Source organism: Phyllostomus discolor, chromosome 9, assembly GCF_004126475.2.
Source record: "Phyllostomus discolor isolate MPI-MPIP mPhyDis1 chromosome 9, mPhyDis1.pri.v3, whole genome shotgun sequence".
Classification (NCBI taxonomy): Eukaryota; Metazoa; Chordata; class Mammalia; order Chiroptera; family Phyllostomidae; genus Phyllostomus; species Phyllostomus discolor.
Genome location: NC_040911.2, coordinates 98,678,593 through 98,700,277, shown reverse-complemented (window position 1 = coordinate 98,700,277; position 21,685 = coordinate 98,678,593). Strand labels below are relative to the sequence as shown.

Here is a 21,685-nt window from a genome sequence, read left to right as displayed (position 1 = left end):
GCTGCGTGCCTGTGTGGATGATGTTGTCTGAGCCACAAAAGCCCATGCAGGAGGAGTTGTCTGCATCCCCATTTCACAGGCGAGGAAACTGAGGGCTAGAGAAAAGAAAGAAGTAGCTTGTTCAATGGGGGGTGGGGTGGGGATCAGCTGGGAACTGGCACCAGGTCTTACTGAGCCTGTGATGCCTATACAGGGGGTTCCCTGCTCCCCAGAAAAGCTGGTCAGACTGCAAGACCTCTAGCTGAGTGCTCAGGGACACGCAGGGGCTCGGAATTGTCTAGATCAGTGGTTCTCAGCAGAGGCGTCTTGCCTCCCAGGGGACATGTGCTAATGTCTGGAGACATTTTCTCTGTCACCCCGGGGTGGGGGGGCGATGTCGGCATCAAGTAGGTAGAGGGCCAGGGACGCTGCCATAATCCCGCCTCGCGTGGGCTGCCCGCCCACCCCTGCCCTGGTAAGGAATTCTCCAGCCCCAGTGCTCATGGTGCCCAGGCTGCAGAACCCTGAGCTGGGGGGTCACCTTCCCCAGCCGAGCGGGTGGTCCTGGTCTGGTGACATTCGGCGGTCCAGAGTGCGAATTCAGCGTTATCTTACAGCGTGGGCGTTGTTCCTGGTGGGGTGGTAGTAACTTAGAAACACAGAGTTCTTACATCCTTTTGATCTTGCTTTCATCAGACAATAATTTTCAAATGCTTTGAGTTTTCTTCTCTGTTCTGTGGCCTTTGCCCCAGAGCGAGGCGCCCCCCCACACCAGCGTTTTATCTCCGGCCAAGTGAAAAACAGCCGCGTCTGCTGGGTGCCCTCTTACGCCCTCTGTCGTGGGAAGTGGGCACTGCAGCCCGGAGTGGGCGTTCTCTCCCTCATTCTCCCCTTCCGGCCCCCTAGGATGAATCGACAGGAGAAATCACGTTCTACATCAAGGGCGCCGACGTGGTCATGGCCGGCATCGTGCAGTACAACGACTGGCTGGAGGAGGAGGTGAGCATGGTGGGGGCTGGGCAGCGGCCTGGGCAGCCTGTCCTGGAGGCCGCCCTTGCGGGGTGCAGGGAGGTGGGTCTCTGGAGTCCTTACCCGTGGCTGGTCACACGCCGCCCCAAAACGTTGCCGCTACAGATGACCCGTCTCTTTCCCGTAGTTTCTGTGGGTCGGGGGTCTGGGCACAGCGTGTCTCTACCCAGGGTCTCTCCCAGGCTGCGGGTGAGCGTTCGGCTGGAGTTGGGGTCTCATCAGAAGCCTCAGCCGGGGCAGGACCCCCTTCCAGACCCAGTCCGTGGTCGTGGGCAGGGTCCGGCTCCTTGGTGGCTGGTGGTTGGGGGCTGCCACGTTCCTTGCCACGAGGACCCTCCCACAGGACAGACAGCACATGGTGCGGCAGCTGGCCTTGTCCGAGGGGCCAAGTGCGGGAGCAGGACAGGGTGAAGACACGACGTCACTCGTTCTCCCCTCCCTTGCGCCGCATGGTTTGATGGGAACAAGCCCCTGGGTCCAGTGCACACTCGAGGGGGGCGGTTGCACGAGGTGTGGGTACCAGGAGGCGGGATCCTGGGGGCCGCGTCACAGGCTCCTGTCCCAGGTTGGGACGCGGAATCGGCAGCCGCAGAGAGGGAAGGGGCTCTCAGGTTCCGGGGGCCGCCTTTGTCTCTCCCTCTCCGCCCCAGGTTGGGGGAGGTTCATGTGCTGCGTTCAGTAACGTTACACCTTCAGCTGGGGAGGTGGGTTGCAAGCCCAGATGCCGACAGGGGCCAGGCCGGTGACTTGAAGCCTGGCAGGTGACGTGGATGGATGGAGCGGGCCGGGATGAGTTTTCCTGGCAGAGCCACACTCCACCCGTTGAATGCATTGGCAGAGCCCCCGTGCCCCCCCAACACCTGTTCTCTGGGCGCACACAGAGCGGTTGTGTCGTATCTCACCGGCCTCGATTGTAGTTTTTTGTGAAAGTGCGTTGGCGTTGTCAGAGGTTCAGATCTGTCTGTGGAATTGTATAGCATGGACTTAAATTTCGGAACATGCGTGGTGCCAGAGGAAACCGTGTGTGGCCCGCGGGCTGTCACAGCAAGGGTGGCCTCCCCTTTAGAAGGGTTACCCAGGGGACACTGCTTCGGGGAAGGCAGTGTTCTGATTTGCTGTCTGCCTGTCCCCTCGGGAAGGGCCTGGTCCCCTTCAGCGACTGGCCCCCCTCAGCAAGAGTCGGGGACTCGGGGCAGAGTCCTCAGTACGACTCTCCGCTGACCGCCGTCTGCTTTCCAGTGTGGGAACATGGCCCGAGAGGGGCTGCGGGTGCTCGTGGTGGCCAAGAAGTCTCTAGCCGAGGAGCAGTACCAAGACTTTGAAGTAAGTGCTTCTCCGGCCTTGTTGTTCTTTCTCCAGCCCCGCCCGCTTCCCAGCCATGCCCCTCCCAGCTCCCCCTCGCCCCCGCTGCTCCGGCTGGCCTCGGGTCATTCTGAGCACAGGCAGGCTCACTTCTGCCCCCGGGCCTTTGCACTCACTCTTCTCTCTGCCCGGAACTCTCCTTCCTCGCAAGAGGAAACTTGTTTCCTTCAGCTCTCAGCTCAAATGCCACCACCTCCTCCAAGAAGTCTTCCTGGGCTCCCCACCCAAGTTTCATCCCTCTCTACCCATCACCCCGTTTAACTTTCTTCATTGCGCTTATCACAATCTGTAATGACCTTGCACATATATATATATATATATATATAACATTCCAGATATCCCCTTTCTGGAATAAAATCTTTTTGAGCACAGACACTTGGCTAGTCTGCTTGGTTCTTACATCCCTAACCTTTAGGATAACCATTGGCACATAGTGTACCTCCTGGAAAATTGGGAATAAGTTACCCTCTTATGGCCCTGTTTTTTTTTAAGCTGTAGAAAATGTTAGGGTTGAACTACATCATTGACCTTTACGGCCAAGAGTCCCAGCATAAATGTGTCTTGTTTATTGCCTTGTCCCATAGACTGTGTGTCCCTTGAAGGGAAGGCCCTCCTTCTACCCCCAGTCCCGGCATAAAGCCAAATGCGCACGCACACGGGGAGAAGGGACAGGTTGGGGGCAGGCTCTGGGACCCTTGTCCTGTCCCACCCCGAGGAGCTGTGCTTGGCTCTGTCTCTTTCACATGTTTGAGTGCTTCCTGAAGTTTTCATTAACAAGCGTTCTAGCCCTGGTCTGTTCTGCCTTCCCATTTTACAGGCCTCAGCCTTAGGTCGGCCCATTGGGTGTGGGGGGTGTGATTTCCTTCCAGATCTTTGCCAACACTCTGAAGACGGGAAGAAGAGAAGGATTGGGTCAATGGTCTTTGGAAGTGGGACTTTGCCAGGGACCTTGGTTATGAAGCATGTGTTTTGTGTGGGAGAACCTATGCATAGATAAAAACAATAGGGGCTCAGAGAGGTTAAGCAACTTGCTGGAAGTTGCACAGCAGGTGAGTGCGGAGCCAAAGGTGCAAACTCAGGTCGGTCCAGCTGCAGTGCCTGGACTAATGAACTTGGAAGGGGACCGGGAACCGGGAAGCCTCAGTTTTATCCCTCTGAGGTCTGCACCACGGGCCGCAGTGGCACTGGGCAGGGCCCATCCCACTCTCCGTGTCAGACAGCCTTGCTGAGTAGTGACTATGTCCCCCACTGTGTCCCAGGCCCGCTACGTCCAGGCCAAGCTGAGCGTGCACGACCGCTCCCTCAAAGTGGCCACCGTGATCGAGAGCCTGGAGATGGAGATGGAGCTGCTGTGCCTGACGGGGGTGGAGGACCAGCTGCAGGCGGACGTGCGGCCCACCCTGGAGACGCTGCGGAATGCCGGCATCAAGGTGGGCGGGCCTGCGCACGGTGGGCTGCCTGCGTACGGTGGGCTGCCTGCGTGACCGCCCCTGGGGGAGAGGAGCGCCGGGGTTATACCCGTCGTCCCTGAGCAGAGTGTAAAAGGGCACACAGACGGGAGAGGGTGGACGTGGTAACAGGGAGCCGGGCACGCAGGGGCCTCTAGCCTGTCATGCATGGTTCCACTGTCAGCCCTTCTGCCCCCCCCCGCCCCCCCGCCCCCCGCGACCACACTGGGTTCCGTGAAGGCGGGGCCTCCTGTGTCCCTTCATCCCTCAGTGTCCAGTATGTTCCTTATGTTTTTGTTGAGTGACCAGACAGATAGCCATCTCTCTTTTGGTCTGGGCGAATGGGTGACCGCCCAGCAGAGTGACCGCCAGCCTGCCCCAGCAAACTGCTGTGTTTGTAGTTTGCACTCTGCTATTTGGAGCCAAAAACAAAAACAACAACAACAAACTGATCCAGTAGTTCAATCGGGAGAGGCCAGTAGGGGGCGCCTGAGGCGCAGGCGGCACCTCAGTGGACCCTAGCAAAGGAGTGGCCACCTCACTGGCTCCATGCTCCCGAAATCCTGTGAGTGTAGCCGCCTGCCTCCACCCCAGAGCAGCTCCGGCCGAGTCCCTGGGCCTGCGTTTGGTAAAGGCGCCTGTGAGTGGGGCCGTGGGAGCTTGTGGTTAGGCCCACAGTGAAGGGGCTCCAGGCACGCCCATGCCCGTGGAGCTCACTCGCGTGTGGGTGTGGATTTTTGTTAGCCACATGCTGTCTGTTCTGCACCATTGGCGCCCAGGAAATTGCCCTCGAGAACCCCCTTTGGGAGACTGGTCTGGGGTCAGAGAGGCCTGTTTCCACTGCACTGGGGTGTTTACAATTTGTCACTGGGCCATTGCCCTCTTGGAGGTTTGAGGATTCTAGTTTCTGCCACTGGCTTCATCCTGAGGTTGGTTGGTTGGTTTGTTTTCCTGTTCAAAACCATTCTGTCCAAAAGATGTTTTACTCCAATTTTTTAAAAAGATTTTATTTATTTATTTTTAGAGAGGAAAGGGAGGGAGAAAGAGAAACAGCGTGTGGTTGCTGGGGGCCGTGGCCTGCAACCCAGGCATGTGCCCTGACTGGGAATCAAACCTGTGATGCTTTGGTTCGCAGCCCGTGCTCAATCCACTGAGCTATGCCAGCCAGGGCTTACTCCAATTTTTCTTTACTCCAAAAGAAAGATTCCCAGAAGGTGAATCTTTCTTCTCTGTGAGGTCAGAGGCCAAGGTTCGTGACGTCTTCTGAAGCGTGTAGCCCCGAGGTTCTCTGAAAGTGTCACACGGTGTTGGCTGCTGCCAGACGTGGTCACTCAGCGTCCGGAGGCCCTTGACCCAGGTGCTTCCTGTGGTGTGGGGGGGACACCATGAGCCTCGAGGAGTAAAAGGGACACGTAGCAAGTTCAGCTCGATGTTCTTGGAAACTCGGCCGACGCAGGCGACAGGCTGGCCTCACGCCCTGAGGTCCACACTGAGGACCGCTCTCCCGCTGTCATTCAGGTCTGGATGCTGACAGGGGACAAGCTGGAGACGGCCACGTGCACGGCGAAGAACGCACATCTGGTGACCAGAAACCAGGACATCCACGTGTTCCGGCTGGTAAAGCACTCTCCGCACTGGGGCCTCGTGGGAGTGTGGCAGCCGTTTGCCCGTAACCTCACGACCTCCAGTGGGCCCCTCGGGGAGGGGCGGGGGAGCGAGGTAACCAGCTGGGCGGGCCTAACTCGTCGGTGTGGGAGGAGCCACTGAGAGACCCAGGCGAGGCCGGAGGGCTCCTTCCGGTGGTTTGGGGTCACCTCGCTCCAGCCCAGTGTGCTGACGTTGCATTCTTGACCTGGTGGGGGTCGCAGCCCCTTCAAGAAGCCGATGGCAGTCAGGCCTGATCAGCATGAAGCATGCAGATGAGCTCGTACACGTGACATTGTCCGTGTGAGTCCAGGATGTCACCAAGCCCTTGCAGGTCCCGTCCTTGGATAAGAAATGAATTCCAGCTCTCAGATCCTGGCCTGTCTGCCCTCCTGAAGGAATATCTTTAGGAGCCTTTATTTTATTTTATGACTTTTAAAAGATTTTATTTATTTACTTTTAGAGAAGGGGAAGGGGGGGGGAGAAACAGAGGGAGATAAACATCAATGTGTAAGAGGTGTCAAACTCATTTTCACCTGGAGCCACATCAGCCTCATGGTTGCCTTCAAGGGGCCGAATGTAATTTTAGGGCTGTACAAATGTGACTGCTCCTTAACAGTTAAGGGAGAGCTCAGCGCTGCCGCTGGGTAGAAACAAGGTGCCCGGCCAGATAAAACAAGGTGGAGGGCCGTGTGTTTGCCACCTGTGGTGTAAGAGATACTTTGATCAGTTGCCTCTTGAGCGCCCCCAACTGGGGACCTGGCCCCAAACCCAGGCAAGTGCCCTGACTAGGAATTGAACCTGCAACCTTTTGGTTCACAGGCCAGCACTCAGTCCACTGAGCCACACCAGCCAGAGCTTTAGGAGCCTGTAGAAGGAGGTGTGTTGGGTGATCTCAGGAGAAATGTCCTGCCATTGTGGCAGGCACTTGACCCAAGCAGTTCAGGCATCAGTGGCTACTCCGAGGCTGGAGGCCATGGACTGGGGTTGGCTTTATGGAGTTGGGAGGTGAGGAGCACTGGGTGCCCTCTGGGGCAGGATGTCCCCCTTCTGAAATCAGAGCCACCATGCCAAGCAACCGCAGGGACTGTAGGTGTTTTGGGGGTCTTCCCCTCATCTTGCCTTTGGTCCATCGCACATAGATGGTTCTAGAAATCCAGCCATTTGGGGAGCAGCACAAGTGGTGTTCAGGGGCAGATAGGGTTGATCCTCATGGTCATGGCATCCATATCTGCAGATTCGCCTACTCACCAAAATATATCTGTCCCCCGAAATCCGTACTCCAGGTGCTTTCAGTCACCTGTGGACAGGTGGCAGGGGCGCGAAGTGGGAGTCGCCCGGCGTGCACGTTCCCAGCCGAGGCGGGACAGGGCGACGCCCTGCCGCCCTGTCTCAGTTCTCACGCTGTGCACAAGCGACCTTTTCACGGTTGACTCAGTGCCACCGTTTTGCACTGTTGTGCTTCTCATTAGCGATTTCACTGTGTCAATTGGTGGCCCCCAGCGCAGAGGCCGGGGGCTGGCTGCTGCCCCCGAGCACTGGGAGGCTGGGGTGGGCCTCACGGAGAGAACGCAGGGGTCCGATCGGCTGCCTCTGGGCGTGAGTTCTGGCCGTGGGTTGGGTGCTGATGTGTCCGCAGATACGTGTTTTGAAAGATGTCTTCAAGCAGCAACTCACGTAAAATGAGGTTCGGTGCTGATCGCTTGACAAAAACACGGTGAGCAGAGGCTCGTGGGCCCCTGGCCCGTGTGTCCCCAGGAGCAGGGCCTCCGTGTTTGCTGGCTCAGTGTCCACGGTAATGGGGTGTCCGGCCTTTGGGTGTCTCTGCGCCACGCCGGAAGGAGAGTTGTCTTGGCCACCCATCAAATCCACTGTGACATAGAATCACACAGAAAAAAACCCCACTCGTAATGTTCCAAGCAAATTTACTATTTTGTGTCGGGCTGCATGTGGCCCTCGGGCCACAGGTTGGACGCCCCCGGAGAGAACGAACGTTTGAGACCACGAGCATTGCCCTGTGTGTTCTAGAACTCAGGTTGCTGGCTCTCGCACTGGCCAACCCCCCCCCCCCCCCCCCCCGCCCCGTTCTGGCAAATGACGTTCGACTCGAACGCAGGTACGCCCACGTGCTCACACGGGTGGCCGAGGCTGCCGTGGCATGCAGCAGTGGCATGCAGTGGCAGGGCTGAGCGCGGGTCCACAGGCCCCTGGAGCCCGCAGCGGTTAGTTGAGGTCAGGTCCTTGGCCGGGACACTGGTCCCTGCCGCCAGGCGCCCGCCCCCGGGGTCGCAGCTGTGTTTCTTCAGGCAGGCCGGCGACCTCGCCCCGCTTGGGTTTCCTAACGTGCAGGGGAGAGCCGTCATGCTTGGCACCCCCGGCGTCCCTGTGAGACACGCAAGGGCAAGTCCGTGCAGAGTGCTGAGCAAGGGCTGGCACAGGATGAAAGCGCGTCGCTTTTCACTCTTAATTTACGATGTGGGTCACAGCCGTCATGGGGAAATGCAAGGGGACGGTCCGTGCACGGCCTCTCCCAATTCCCACGGAATCACCACAAACAGGATTTCATTTGGCTCCGGGTCCAGAGGCAGGGCAGGGGCGGGAGCCCCTGGCCGGGCGGCCATTGTCTTTGCTCCGGCTCCAGGAAACTACTGTTTGTCGTGCTGTGGTCCCCAGAGAGCAAGGCCTCCTCCGCCCCCCTCTGTCCCCCTCAGGTGACCAACCGTGGCGAGGCGCACCTCGAGCTGAACGCCTTCCGCAGGAAACATGACTGCGCCCTGGTCATCTCTGGGGACTCCCTGGAGGTAGGCTGCCTCCCGCCCCCGCCTGCCTGCGGCCCTGGGGGAGGTGACCTTGGCTGACCCGGCCCCTCCCTCCCCCTGCAGGTCTGCCTCAAGTACTATGAGTACGAGTTCATGGAGCTGGCCTGCCAGTGCCCGGCCGTGGTCTGCTGCCGCTGCGCCCCCACCCAGAAGGCCCAGATCGTGCGGCTGCTGCAGGAGCGCACTGGCAAGCTCACCTGTGCAGTGGGTAGGTGGGCGGCGGCCCAGGCCTGCCCCCCGGGACGTGGGGTCCGTTTTCGGGCAGGATAATCAGATCCCACTGCCGAGTTCTTTAGACTGCCCCGGGCCACTTAGCTCATTAGGTCATTGTATTCTCCCCCAGGGACTCGGCACTATTTTTGTCATAGTTATTATTTTTACTGTTTCCCTTGGAGAAAGAGCGGATACGCTCGCCTGAGGGCTTCTCTCCTGAGCTTGAGCTTGCACTTCCTTTGCCAGCGATGTGGGATGCAGCTGGGGGGGGGGACCACACACCCGGGAGCTGGACATGGGTCCCACTCGCCGCTGGTTTTTACTGGCTGGGTGACTGGGTGGCCCCCCTCACCCGTCTGAGCCTCGGTCTGCTCGTTGGAGGAGTGGGATCATTCCAGGGCTTTCCCCCCGGGTCCTCAAGAGATGAACGGAGTACCTTTTAAACAGTACCCTTCACAGCGCCCGTCAGTGCCCAACAGTCAGTGCCCGTCACGCGGTCCCTCTGGCTCCCCCTCACGTACAGTGAGGGCCCACGCCGCAGGCTGCGGGTGGGTTCGGTGGAGCCGTGCAGAAACGGCAGTGTGGAGTGAGCACTCCGTGAAGAGGCGAAGGCTAATAGCCAGGTATGATGGTTGCAAGTAACCAAGTTTCTCGGCTCTCCCCAATTCTCCGGCTTCTCTCCCCGCTCTGCTCGGCCCGCAGGCGACGGCGGCAACGACGTCAGCATGATCCAGGAATCGGACTGCGGCGTGGGCGTCGAGGGGAAGGTGAGCCGGGACGGGGTGCCGCGGGCGCGGGGTGGAAGGGTCTGGTGGCGTGGCCTCGGCTGCGAGCTGCTCTGCCCCACGAGCTGGGGTCTCTTTTTCCCTCCAAGGCACAGCTTTGGTACTTCTGGAAGTTGCACGTTAGAAATTGTACCTTGTAAGGAACCGCGTATCCTGATGACCTGGTCTCATTACCCAGGAGCCAGAGCCCACATCACTGTGTCTTACAGACACATGCTGGGTTTTTGTTTTTTTTTTTTTTTCTTTTTTGCTTGTCATAAACCTCAGTTTTAAAAAGAGAGGTTTTTGCCATACTCTTAGGGTACAGTGAATGTCCTTCAGACTTCTCCTTGGCAGTGGCCTTGTTGAGCGAGGCACGAGCCAACGAGCCAACGCCCGGTGTGCTGCTCCCTCGGGGACCGGGGAACCTGGCGGCAGGCTGGCCCGTCGCCGAGAGACCTGGGCGGCTGCGGCGATCTTAGGCGGATCTCAGTCGGATCTCAGGCGCGCACGCAGTTGCAACAGTTTTTCTGTTTCCTTCCCCGTCGACCACGTGCTCGCCGCCCACGGTTCACCCCGCCCTCTCTCATGAGTGCCCTGCGCTGCTGGCAGAGATATTATTGGCCACGAACTTTGCCAGAACTGAGGGCCCACGAGGCTCCCCTGTGCCTCTTGGTCTGGGTGTCCGTGGGTTTGGCCGGCCCATAGCCCTTTTTTTCCTTCTTCACCCTTCCCGGTTTTTGCATCCTCGTCCGCGGCGGCGGTGGTTTGAAGGTGCGGAGGTAAGTGCCCCGTGAAGGGGAGGTTCTGCAGATGCCTTTAGTGCAGGTGTGAGGAAGCACGTGCGCGTTTAATCAGTAGGTGAAGTCGTTGCACGTGTCTTTGTAGACCTAAAACATTTCCCTTTAAAATTAAACTCCAATGCCTTTGTTGTTTTTTTGGGGGGGGGTATAAAAGGAAGAAGTGGTCACTGTAAAAAATTAGAACAATCGAGACGTGGATTTACTGTCTTTTCCTAGATCGCTGCCTCTAACTGGTGACACTGGTGGTTCTTCAGAATTTGCGTCTGTGTGTGGGGGTTACTGGGTGTGAGCGTGTATGTGCCGGCGTGAGCAAAAGCAGGCTTGGAGTAGTGAGCACGTGACACAGAGCCGATTCTTGTGTTATTATTGCTCGTTAATTGTTGTAGTATTTTCCGTAAGAACAACTGTAAACCTACAGAAGTGGGTTTACTCCCCATTAAACCTTCAGAGTAGGTGTCCGCCTCTGTATATAGTCTATATACACATTTACATATGTGCATACGGACACATTTACATATGTACCTACAGATACAAGTGTTACTTTTATGTATCATTTTACATGGGAAACATTACGCATTTTTAATGCAGCTTCCTGAAACCTGTTATGCCTTGGGTTTCTTTCTGCATCAGCGCGTGTAGCTCCGTCGGTTTTCACCTTCTCTCAAACCTTTTATTTTGAAAACGTCAGCCCTTTGGGGAAGTTGAAATGGGACAGCGAGCACCTCTCCGCTCTTTGCTTCGGTTTACCGATCGTTAATGATCGCCACAATCTCTGTCTCCCCCACCCCGTGCCCCGAGCCCGCTGAAAGCCAGGTGCAGGTGTCGTGTGTGACCCCGGATGCCTCAGCGTGGACCTCTCAAGAGTGCAGGCACCCACGTGTGCAAGACCACATTCTCTCCCCCCGCCAAACGCCACGGTCATAGAATATCATGTAGTTTTCACCGTTCAGTTGCTCCCGTTGTCCTCCAAATGTCTGATAAAAACATCTACAGGAACCAACTGCAGTATGTACAGGCCACACATTGCAGTGACCAGCACGCCCTCATGTCTCTTTAATCTTTCTTTAGTGTTTTGTGCGCTTTCTCTGTCTTTTTGGGGGGGGGGAGGGTTGGTGTTCATGACATGGCTCTCTTGGAAGCATTCGGGTCAGCTGTAGAGTCAGCCCCACGATTCGAGGGGTCAGCCCCCCAGGTGCCGGGGGTCAGGTTGGTTCGAGTCACGGCCTGTGCTCTGGGCGTGGGTAGCTCCTGAGGGGAACCTTCGTCTTCCTGGGGCCTGAAATGAGGAGGCTCTGATGTCCACCTGTCCCGTGAGGGGCGTCTGTCGTGCACTTTTTAAAGTTACAAGATTTAAAAAACTCCATCATATGGCTGCAGCGTGCATTACTTCAGCTGCTGTGAATGTGCGGCGCAGCATGTCCATGAGCGCGCCCTTCAAGGTCCCGTTTAACAGTGCTGGGGCACCCGCTTCCCGGTGTGCGTGTTGCTGGCGGCACCCGATCCCCGGTGTGCGTGTTGCTGGCGGCACCCGATCCCCGGTGTGCGTGTTGCTGGCGGCACCCGCTTCCCGGGCGTGCGCAGCCCCTCGGGGAACCGAGCGCTCCGAATCGCCCGTCTCTGGACGAGCCCCTGCCTCTGCTGCACGCTGTGGAGCGGGCCGTGCCCCCGGGGCCTCAGACTAGGTCCGTTTGACCTCCAAATTACGACTCCCTGTGATTCCGAATGTTTCTCGTTTAAATAAATTCCTCTTTTTAAATCAGACTTAGACGAGGACCGCCAGCTGTGTGTAGCTGGAAACCAAAGAGCCCCTTTCGCGAAGTGCTTCAAAGATCTCCCTCCCGGGTCTTGCCTTTTCAATTAAAACGAGTGTGTTTGCCTTGACCTCGCGTGCCTCTGACGGCGCCCCATCTCGTCGGATTGCAGGAAGGAAAGCAGGCCTCGCTGGCGGCGGACTTCTCCATCACGCAGTTCAAGCACCTCGGCCGGCTGCTCATGGTGCACGGGCGCAACAGCTACAAGCGGTCCGCCGCCCTCAGTCAGTTCGTCATCCACCGGAGCCTGTGCATCAGCACCATGCAGGTGGGTAGGCAGGCGGCCGGCCCCTCTGCCCAGGTGCGTGCGGCTCCCCTGGGAAAAGCCCGGGGGCGAGGAGGAGGCGGTGTCTCGGAGCTGTTGCCCGCTCTGGGCAGCTGGTCGACCTCGGATTGCTCCGGGCTCCTCATTTCTTGGGGTGTCGTGTCAATGACCACGGGTGTTAGAATTGGAAGTGAGTTATAATGGGTTTGCCAGTGGGGGGAAAAAGCAGTTAAATGCTGAGTGGATGCTGAGTTTTTCTCAGGCAGAAATAAGGGCTGACAGCGAATAACTGCAAAGAAGAAAACCTTGCTGTTCTCGAGAGCTTCCTGTACGCCGGGCATTGGACTCCATGTCCACAGTAGCCTGCGTCCACTCCACAGACGGGGAGTCTGAGGCTCAGGGGTGCAGTCTGCTCAGACAGGGGGACCCCAGGCCTGCGCCCTTCCCCAGGGTCTCTTCCTCGGAGCCCTCGGTGCGGAGCGACCATGGCAGCTAGCTGTGTCCTAGGCAGAGGGCCAGAGCAGAGGAAAGAAAACGTTTTGGGTGTTGACAAACTCACTGACTGATTTTCCTCCACGGGCATTTAGGCGAAAATACTCCCGGTTAAGCGGTGAGAACGTAGAGGTGAGGTATCTTGGAACTCACGTCATTTTCCGACCAAATCACTAAGTACAGCAGGTCCTTGGATGATGTCCATTTGTTCAACATTGTTTCATTATAACATTGGGAACTGAATGTCACGAGAACGTAACTCCTTTTTAACTCAGCCTATGGTGAAAGCTTGTTTCACTATGTATCGTTCCAATTAAAGGCACAGAACCTATCGCCCAAGTTAGGTGAGGACTTACTGTGTCTGTGATGCCATGAGCAAACCGCTTTGCCCCTCTGGGCCTCCATCTCTCCACCTGTGACACGGGGATAAGACCAGCCTCGCCTCGCACACAGGGTTCCTTTGAAAAGCAGAGAATTTTATCAGGGACCAAGTGCTGAAGGCATTTTTACTATTATTAATAAAAGTAAAGTGGGATTGTGTATAAAACAAGGCGACATCTTCATATGTAGGAAAGGTGTCGAGTCAGACACAAGGGCATGAGGCGCCCCCTGCCTTCCGGAGTGAGTCAGGCGGTGCTGGTCCGTTGGCGAGCATTCGCTCTTCGCGGCCTCGTCCATGCCTGCCCTTTGGGGTGACTGTGTGTGTGTTTAATGTCTGCTTAATGTCTGCTGCGTCTGTGAGTGTGGGGGCCTTAAAGTGGTTTTCTTCGGTGTGCTCTGAACCCAAACAGCCGGTGTGGTTCGTCCGACCACACCTGTGCTTCTAATTTATGTGGGCTCGTCAGTGGAACTGGATAGTACCGTGGTTTAATCCCTGGGAGATCAACCAGCTCGCCCCTGGGCCGGCACACAGCCGCCAGCCTGGTGAGCTGACTTCTGTGAGGCTTGTATGTTACCGCTGATTCAGAAAATACTGCACGAGGAGAGATTGTTCTTGGTGCTAGAAAAATGCCCTTAACCCCTGTCCACTGTGCTGAAAGTGGCTGGCCAAGAGCAAGCGCCTGTTAGAATTAGACCTCGGCCTTGGTCTCTTTGATAGATACAGACATAGCGTACTGGTTTTCCCTGCCCACTCCCCCGAAGTGCTCTTGTAGAGACGGCGTCTTTGTGGTCAGCCCCGTGCTTTTGGAGAAGGGCTCTCAGTGGTGAGTTGCAAAACCAAACACCAGGTTTTTGACCTCCTTACAGCCGCCCCTTGTCCGCAGCGGCCCAGCCTGGCTGAGGAGTTATTTGAAAAGTGGCTTTCACCTTTCAGGTCTGAGGTCATGACCAGGGTGCGGCCAGGGCTGCCAGGGACCGTGGCCCTAGGGTCTGGGTTCTGTGCCAAGCAAACACCTGTAGCAGGTGATACAGGGGGAAACGTCTCGGGTTAGACACTCTTTCTGATCACTGGGCTGGCTCAGCCTTTCCCTCCATGTTCTGTTTTCGGAAAGTCTCCAGGCAACAGTTCCCCCCCATCCTGCCCCCGTCCCGTCCCACTGCTTCCCCTCTGCGAGCCTGGAGAGGTGCGGAGGGCGTCAGGCCTGATTTGCTCTCCCCTCTAGGGTTTCGCCGCCGGTCGGTGATAGTTCCCAAGTCAGGAAGCAGAGGTTTTGGGAAGGGTTTGTGAATATCTTTATTGCTTTTGTCCAGTGGCGGTTTGTAATATTTTCAAAAATATTACAACACGTAGGGAACAAAGTAAAGCCTCCTCTTCCACCCTCGCCTCCAGGGTAACTGGTGGGTGGATACCCTCAGGGTGGAGGGTGGTTTCCGTATCAGGTTCCATGTCAGCCCGTTTATGGGCTGCACGTCCGGAGAGGCGGGTTTCTGAGCTGTTGGGGGTGTGGGCTCTGGAGACGGGGGTGGGGAGGGGGCAGAGTCCCGACGTGCCCTTTACCTGCTCCGTTTGCCCTTCCGCCCAGTCCAGGTGATACTAGCACTCAGTCCCATGCGTGGTTCTGGAGACTCCCTGAGCTCACGGAACTTAATCACATGCTCACAACAGGGTTGAGGGTGGAGCTCCCTGGTGTGAGTCCTGGCTCTGTCACGCGTGAGCTGTGTGATCTTGGGCAAATCACGGAACCACTCTGTGCCTTTTGTCACTGGTCACGTGGGGACGATGGCAACGGTACCTATTCCACAAGGTCGTCGTGAGCGTTAAGTGCGCTGACGTGCTCCGGTGTGGAATGAGCCCTCGGTAGGAGCTGGGCGCTGACTTTAGGAGCACGAGCCAGGGCTTCCTTCCTGTCCTGCTGATGTCCGCTGACCTGTCCTCCTCTCTGCTCCGCACAGGCCGTCTTTTCCTCGGTGTTCTACTTCGCCTCCGTCCCCCTGTACCAAGGGTTCCTCATCATCGGGTAAGGCAGCCCAGGCAAGGCAGTGACTTTTTCGTGAAACCACCCGGAAGGGCCACAACAGAGAGGAGAAACGTCGTGTAAACAGCCCCCACGTGGCCAGGCAGGCTGGGCCCAGCAGCGCTGTTGGGAAATCCACTGGGATTGCTGTGCTTTGGCATGGCCGAGCCCGTCACCAGACCCAGGAGGTCAGGTCTGGCAGGCTCGGGGTCCGCATGCCGGGCCGGGTGGGGCTGGCAAGGGACAGCTCATGCCCACAGCAGGTTGCGGTGATGGGCCGGCTGGCGACCAGAGCCCGGTGCGGCCATCCCCCTGGGCCCCTGGAGAAAGAGAAAAGCCGGGCCTGGAGCGGGCTGACCCTGGCCCGGACATCCCGCTGCTGGGTCAGCGAGGCGGGCAGAGCCTCGCTCGCTCTCTCCCTCAGGCACGCCGCAGAGCTCAACCCCTGCGTGCCACTGACCCGTCAGGAGGGTGTCACCTGGGCGTTTGCTGCCACCAGCCCCTGGCCTGGAATTCGTAACATTCCTTTTGCCCAGTGCAGAGAAGGTGCCCGGGTCGGTGGGGTTGGTTACCACATGCCCTAGGTGGGGAGGCTCAGGGAGCACTTCCGGTCCCGAAGAGGCACGGAGAGGCCCGCCAGCCCCAGGGGACACTCCCACTGAGTGCGCCTTCCGCCCTCCTCTGTTCTGAGAGTCAGCCTGCGAGTGGGTGCTGGGGTTCTAATCGGAGAAATGGACTCTTCTGCCCGGCCGGTGTGGCTCAGTGGGCGGGAGCCTCATCCCGTAGACCAAAAGGTCACGGGTTTGACCCCCCAGTCAGGGCACACACCCAGGTTGTGGGTTTGATCCCCGGTTGGGGTGCACACAGGAGGCAACCGTTCCCTGTTTCTCTCTCACCATGGCACTTTCTCGCTCCCTCTCCCTGTCTCCCTTCCTATTTCAAAAAATTAAGCAATGAAAAAAGTGTCCTTGGGTGAGGATTAAAAAAAAAAAAAAAGATGATGTCTTTTGTTAGTTCCTGGGAGAATCAGGAAGGAAGGGAGGGAGGGAGGGAGGGAAGGAAGGAAAGGGGAGAGAGAGAGAGAGAGAGAAGAAAGAAAAGAAAGCAAAGAATGAAAAAAAAAAAGAAAAGCATGCCTGAGTGTAGCCAGGGCTTCCCTGCCCCATGAGGCCTCCTGTGGCCTGGGCCCTGTTCCCTCCCAGCCCTGATCTCCTCCTCCCTCTGCCCCTCAGCTCTGGCCCCCTGGCCGCCTCGCCGTCCTACAGACAGGACAGACACATCCCCGCCCCAGGGCCTTTGCGCTCACTGTGCCCCCTGCCTGGGACGCTCTTCCCGCCGATGTCTGCGTGGCCCCCCCCCCCTCCCCCCCGTGGGTGTTCATCGGTGTCACTTGCCTTGGCCGCCTCTCTGAAGTTGACCCCCGCCTCACCCCATGTCTGGCCCCCCCCCCCCCGCCCCGTACACCGTCCTCCTCAGCATTGACCTCCAGCACGTGGCGCAGTTTCCTGGAGTTGGCGACCGACTCCCTCACTAGCTCGCGGAGGGCAGACGTTTCCGTCTGCTCTTCACCTTGACCCTCCCGTGCTCAGAACTGGCCCTGGCTCGAACAGACGCTGCGCATGCCGCCGTCGGTGGCCGAGTGGGAGTCCGGCTCCGGAGGCTGGGCGGGCACAGGGCTCCCGTTCCAGGGCCGCGCCTCACCTGCGGCGGCTTTCTCTCTAGGTACTCCACCATCTACACCATGTTCCCTGTCTTCTCGCTGGTCTTGGACAAAGACGTCAAGTCGGAGGTCGCCATGCTGTATCCCGAGCTCTACAAGGATCTCCTCAAGGTCCGCCGGGCCCCTCCCCGCTCTCTCCCTGCCCCCTCCCCTCCCTTTCTTCATCCCTCCTGCTGTGTTTCCTGTGTAAGGTTTCTGATTGGAACACACTTGGACCGATGGCTTTGGGGAGGAGGGTGTGGGAGTGTGTGGGGCCCTTAAGAAAGTTGCGCGGGCACATGTGAAGAATATCAAACGACACACTGATACGTGACCTGGACACAGACCTGCCACCAGTGTCCGCAGAGCCCCTGACAGTCCCATTTTGCACCTGCCACTTGTGTCTGCTGCTACAAGTGTTTGTACACACACTGCTAAAAAGTGTGTGTGTGCACATATGACTTCATTTCTTTGTTCTCAAGGGTTTTTTATACTAAAGGGCAGGTTTATTTCTGTATAATATCAGTTCTCTTTAAAAAAACTTCCTTTGCTGGGGACAGGCAGGCGGCCTCGCCTCATCCGGGCACCCCAGGTGGGCCTCGCTCCGTAACCTGTCCTGTCTTCCTCCCATCCAGGGGCGGCCGTTGTCCTACAAGACGTTCCTGATATGGGTTTTGATCAGCATCTATCAAGGTAAGGCAGGGCGAGAGCACCGCCCGTCTTCTGCTCTGGGCCCGACCCCAGGGCCAGCCTCGCCGCCCCGCTGTCTGTAGGATGAGGAGCAGCCGGGCCCCCAAAACAGCAGAGCGGAGCGTGGCAGCGTGCGCCCGGGGGAAGCCCCCTCAGCATGTCCTGCGGACTCGGACATGCGGCCCTGGGGGCGGGTCCCCCTGTGCGAGACGGTGCTGTCAGCTTAATGAGACGGAGTCAGGGAAAAGTGTGCTCAGTCCTGATCCAAACCTGCTGAGGTGTTTGAGCCTCGGCAGCAAAAGGCGATCCCTTTTTCTGAGGTCAGGTGTCATTTTTGAAAAATGTTTATTTCAGCGGCCTCCAGGGAGGGGTCCGTCGCTCAGACCGTAAGACCATTTATTGAAGTTTGAGAAGAAAATATCAAAGCTTCCCTTGATTTTGTTTTCATTTTTTTCTCCCTCTTTTTAGAATGTCTGTGTTTTCTGTATGTTTTATAGTGCAAATTGTGTACCATGGTCCTAATGCCGCTCTACACCGGCACGTGTGTATACACCGTGCAAATACACATGTTCGGGTTCACTGTTAGTGTTTTCTGCTGACGGGTGCACAAAGCGTGCAGAGACCGTTGAGTTTGCTGGCAGGTCGTTAAGTCCCCATTAAACAGTGAAAGGGGGAGCCTTGACCAGTGTGGCTCAGTCGGTGTGGCATCGTCCTGCAAAGTGAAAGGTTGCCGGTTCGATTCCCGGTCCAGCCACGTGCCTGGGTTATGGGTTCGGTCCCTGGGTGGGGTGTGTGCAAGAGGCAGCCAACGTTTCTCTCCCTCCCTTCCCCTGTCTTTAAAAATAAATAAAAATAAAACTTCTAGTAAAAGCGAAAGGGGGTATTTTTAAGGAGTGTGTCAAGGCGCATCTCATTAAAGAAAGCAAACCCTGTATGAAAGTGCATGATAGTGGGTGGTGGTGCTGCATCCCGCCCCCTGCATCTCCCGCCGGTCCTGACTGACAGGTTGTGACAGGTTGTGACAGGCAGGCACCGGGGCGTCTGGGGGTTTCTTGCCGGGCCCTGCCTCCGAGTGCTGCTCTTGTGCCGGAGTGTTTTTGCTCAGTGAGGCACGGTCCGTCCGGTCCCCGCCGTGCACAGTTCTTTGAGTGTCCCTGTGGGTCACCTCTGTCATTTCATATAAAATTTACCACCTGAACTCCTGGGGTGTCCAGTTCAGCCGTGTCCGGTATATCAACACGTCCATGGGACAGGTCTCTAGGACTTTTTCACCTGGCAGAACTGAACTGTGCCCACTCGACCCCAGACCCCTCGTCTCCCCTCCTGGCCGCCCCTGGAAACCGCCGGACCAGCTGTCTGCATCTGACGGTGGCTGCTGCAGAACCGGGTCCAGGGGGATCACACGTGTTTGTTTTTTTGTGACTTCCCACCTCTACCACTTTAAATAATGTATTTCCTCCCCCATCCACTTCAGACAGTTACCCTCTCCTCCTCCCTCTCCCCGCCCCAAGCCCCTGCAGTTAGAGACTGTCCTGCCGGATCAGAGGGGGAAATCAGGAGACTAGAATGTGCTGCCTCTTCAGAACTTGCGTAAAGCACCACTCACGTAACACGTGGTGTCTTTCGTATCTACTTTGCCGGGGGGGGGGATCAAAAGGGGGCCTCGTGTGTGTGAGCAGCGTGAGCCTCGGGTGGGGACGTGTGGAGGGGCGGCGCCCGGCGGAGGGGGCTTCGGGGGCAGCCGCGGCCCCTCCCCCACCCGGACTCTCTCCGCGCCCCCAGGCAGCACCATCATGTACGGCGCGCTGCTGCTGTTCGAGTCGGAGTTCGTCCACATCGTGGCGATCTCCTTCACGTCGCTGATCCTCACCGAGCTGCTGATGGTGGCCCTGACCATCCAGACCTGGCACTGGCTCATGACCGTGGCCGAGCTGCTCAGCCTGGCCTGCTACATCGCCTCCCTGGTGTTCCTGCACGAGTTCATCGGTGAGACACCGCCCCCCTGTGGGGGGAGAACCTGTCCTGGGGGGGGCAGAGGCCTCCCCAGCTCTCGGGTCCTGGGCTCTTTGTCCGGCAGGACTCTGCTGCCCCCGTTGTCTTACTGGTGTCCCCTTGGGACAAGTGGCAGTTGTGACCCAGCCACCTGGAACCGAGGCTGGCAGGCGTGGTCTCTGTGTAGCGTGTTTTCCTTTAGAACCGGGCTACGCCAAGTGGCTCAGGAGAGGATGCTTTCTAAGCGAACAGAAACCTGGTGGGTTTCTCAGGGAGCCGACCACTGTGCGGGGCTCTGCGGAGCTGTGGCGACGTGAGTGTCCAGTTCTTGCTCGTGAGTGCACAGCAGTCTGGCAGGACCTGGCCCTTACTCAGCTGAGAAGCTGCTGTACCATGAAAACGTCTTTGATGACGACTCTTGTGTATCAGCGAGCACTCCTTAAGACGGTTTTGGTCAAGATAAAGGAGCATCCTTGTGAACAGTGAAGTCTTAGCATAGTTTGACCGTTGTCCCCAAAAGTTTCTCAGAATGGGTTTTGTGAGCACCTACTATGTGCCCAATGGCTTGAGGCTGGGGAAGGTCCCGTGGGTTAGAAGACATGAGTTCTGCCGTCCAGAAACCGTGGTTGGTCACTTTAGATGTGGCCCTGCCACAGGACTCAGTAAGCAGCACAGGGTGGGCTTCAGGCCTGGCACTTAGTAGGTGCTTAGTAAAAGCCAGCTGCGTTTTCCCCACCCTGTGTTCAGGTGCGGGCAGTGGGGAGGCTGTTTACTGGGGCCTCCCCTCCATGTACTGTTGAAAGGCACAAGCTGTCCCTCCCTCCTCCCTCCCTCCCTCTCTCTCTCTCTCTCTCTCTCTCTCTTTCTCGCCAAGACGGTGTAAGTGCAGGGTTTACGTCCTAAGTCACAGAAGGGGGCGTGCCTGTCTGGGGTGGGGGGTGCTCAGCTCTGAGCAGCACCCAGGCGGAGGGGAAAGCTGCTGGGAAGCAGAAACGTGCGTGGAGGGCCACTTGCTGCTCTCTGGCGGCCGTGTTTAAGAAGTCAGTCCCCAGCCGTCAGATCCCAAATCACAAACACCTGTGAGGGTTGTCGTCTGTCTGCAGCTTCCTTTCGCTGGCTGCTGAAAGGAGCGGTTTGTCGAGTGGCAGGAGTCCAGAAGCAGGGCAGAGGGCAGGGAGACCGAGGACAGTCAGCCCGACAGCTTTGACGGGCTTTCAGCTGGTGGCACGGCGGTCTCCTTAGAGACAGAGTGGAGGCCGGGAGCTGAGGCCGGAGGTGGGGGTGGGGAGGGGTGCCGCGTGCTGGGGACGGGAGGCAGCTGCCACGGCCGCCTGGGGACCGCAGGCGCCCTGTGGCGCGCCCTCGCCCGCTCACGCCGTCTCCCCGTTTGCCCGCAGACGTGTACTTCATCGCCTCCCTGTCCTTCCTGTGGAAAGTGTCTGTGATCACCCTGGTCAGCTGCCTCCCCCTCTACATCCTCAAGTATCTGCGCAGGCGGTTCTCGCCCCCCAGCTACTCCAAGCTCACGTCGTAGGCGGCGCGCTCGCTGGAGGGGCGCTGGCCCCTGCTCTCCTGACGGACAGACGGACAGAGTGCGAGTTCCGTGTCTCGGAACCGCCGCCGAGGACTTGGCCGGAGCTGCGGACGCGTGCCGTGGGGACGCGGCGAGGCTCCGCCCGGAGTCCTGCACGGACGGACGGGACCGGAGGGCGGCTCCGGAGGGGCCGGCGCAGGCCCGGCGGAGTGAACGTGACTTCGTCCTTCCGGGCGGCCCGGCCAGGAGACTTCTCTGTGGGTCGCGTGCCAGCTCCCTTATGACTTGAATTTTGTTGTCCTGTGATAAAAGTTTCTGTCTAGTCGAAGATTGTAGAGGATTTTTGGGTTTGCTTTTCTCCCCCCCCCCCCCCCCCGAACTGTCCTAACGTTTGTTGTACTCTCGACGTCTGTCTCGCTCCTGTCTCGGACCCGGTTGTAGAGAAGCGGAGAGCTCTCGGTGGAGGTTTCGAGGACGAGACAGTGGCACCTGGTACAGAGCTGTCCAGATGCCAGTCCCGATGTGGGAGTGCCGGGCGTGCTCTGTCAGGTGGCCCCGAGTCCTGAGCTGCACGGGCACCCTAGGGTTCCAACGGGACCAGGAGAGGCCAGGGGCCCGAAGGCCGTAAACCCCACGCCATCCTGCGTCCGATTCGACACCCGCGGCCCTGGAGTTAAGGTCACCTGCCACCTCGTAAACCAATTTCAGAGGTGTTCTTCTGCTTTGTTCGGACCTGGTAACCATT

At 58.0% G+C, this 21,685-nt stretch overlaps 1 protein-coding gene across 2 annotated transcripts in view; it reads left to right on the top strand.

Annotated features, from left to right (window-relative positions):
• Positions 1–21,362, top strand: part of ATP9A (ATPase phospholipid transporting 9A (putative)) — a 104,537-nt gene extending 83,175 nt beyond the window's left edge. For both annotated transcript variants that reach the window (XM_028524224.2, XM_036009970.1), the window contains exons 16-28: positions 886–978; positions 2,248–2,331; positions 3,630–3,800; positions 5,337–5,435; positions 8,174–8,263; positions 8,345–8,489; positions 9,197–9,261; positions 11,985–12,140; positions 14,964–15,028; positions 16,748–16,856; positions 17,360–17,417; positions 19,197–19,400; positions 20,804–21,362. In XM_028524224.2, the coding sequence (XP_028380025.1) occupies positions 886–978; positions 2,248–2,331; positions 3,630–3,800; positions 5,337–5,435; positions 8,174–8,263; positions 8,345–8,489; positions 9,197–9,261; positions 11,985–12,140; positions 14,964–15,028; positions 16,748–16,856; positions 17,360–17,417; positions 19,197–19,400; positions 20,804–20,940 (1,476 nt within the window). In that variant the 3' untranslated portion in view covers positions 20,941–21,362. The remainder of the gene's footprint in view (positions 1–885; positions 979–2,247; positions 2,332–3,629; positions 3,801–5,336; positions 5,436–8,173; positions 8,264–8,344; positions 8,490–9,196; positions 9,262–11,984; positions 12,141–14,963; positions 15,029–16,747; positions 16,857–17,359; positions 17,418–19,196; positions 19,401–20,803) is intronic.
• Positions 21,363–21,685: the final 323 nt, after the last annotated feature.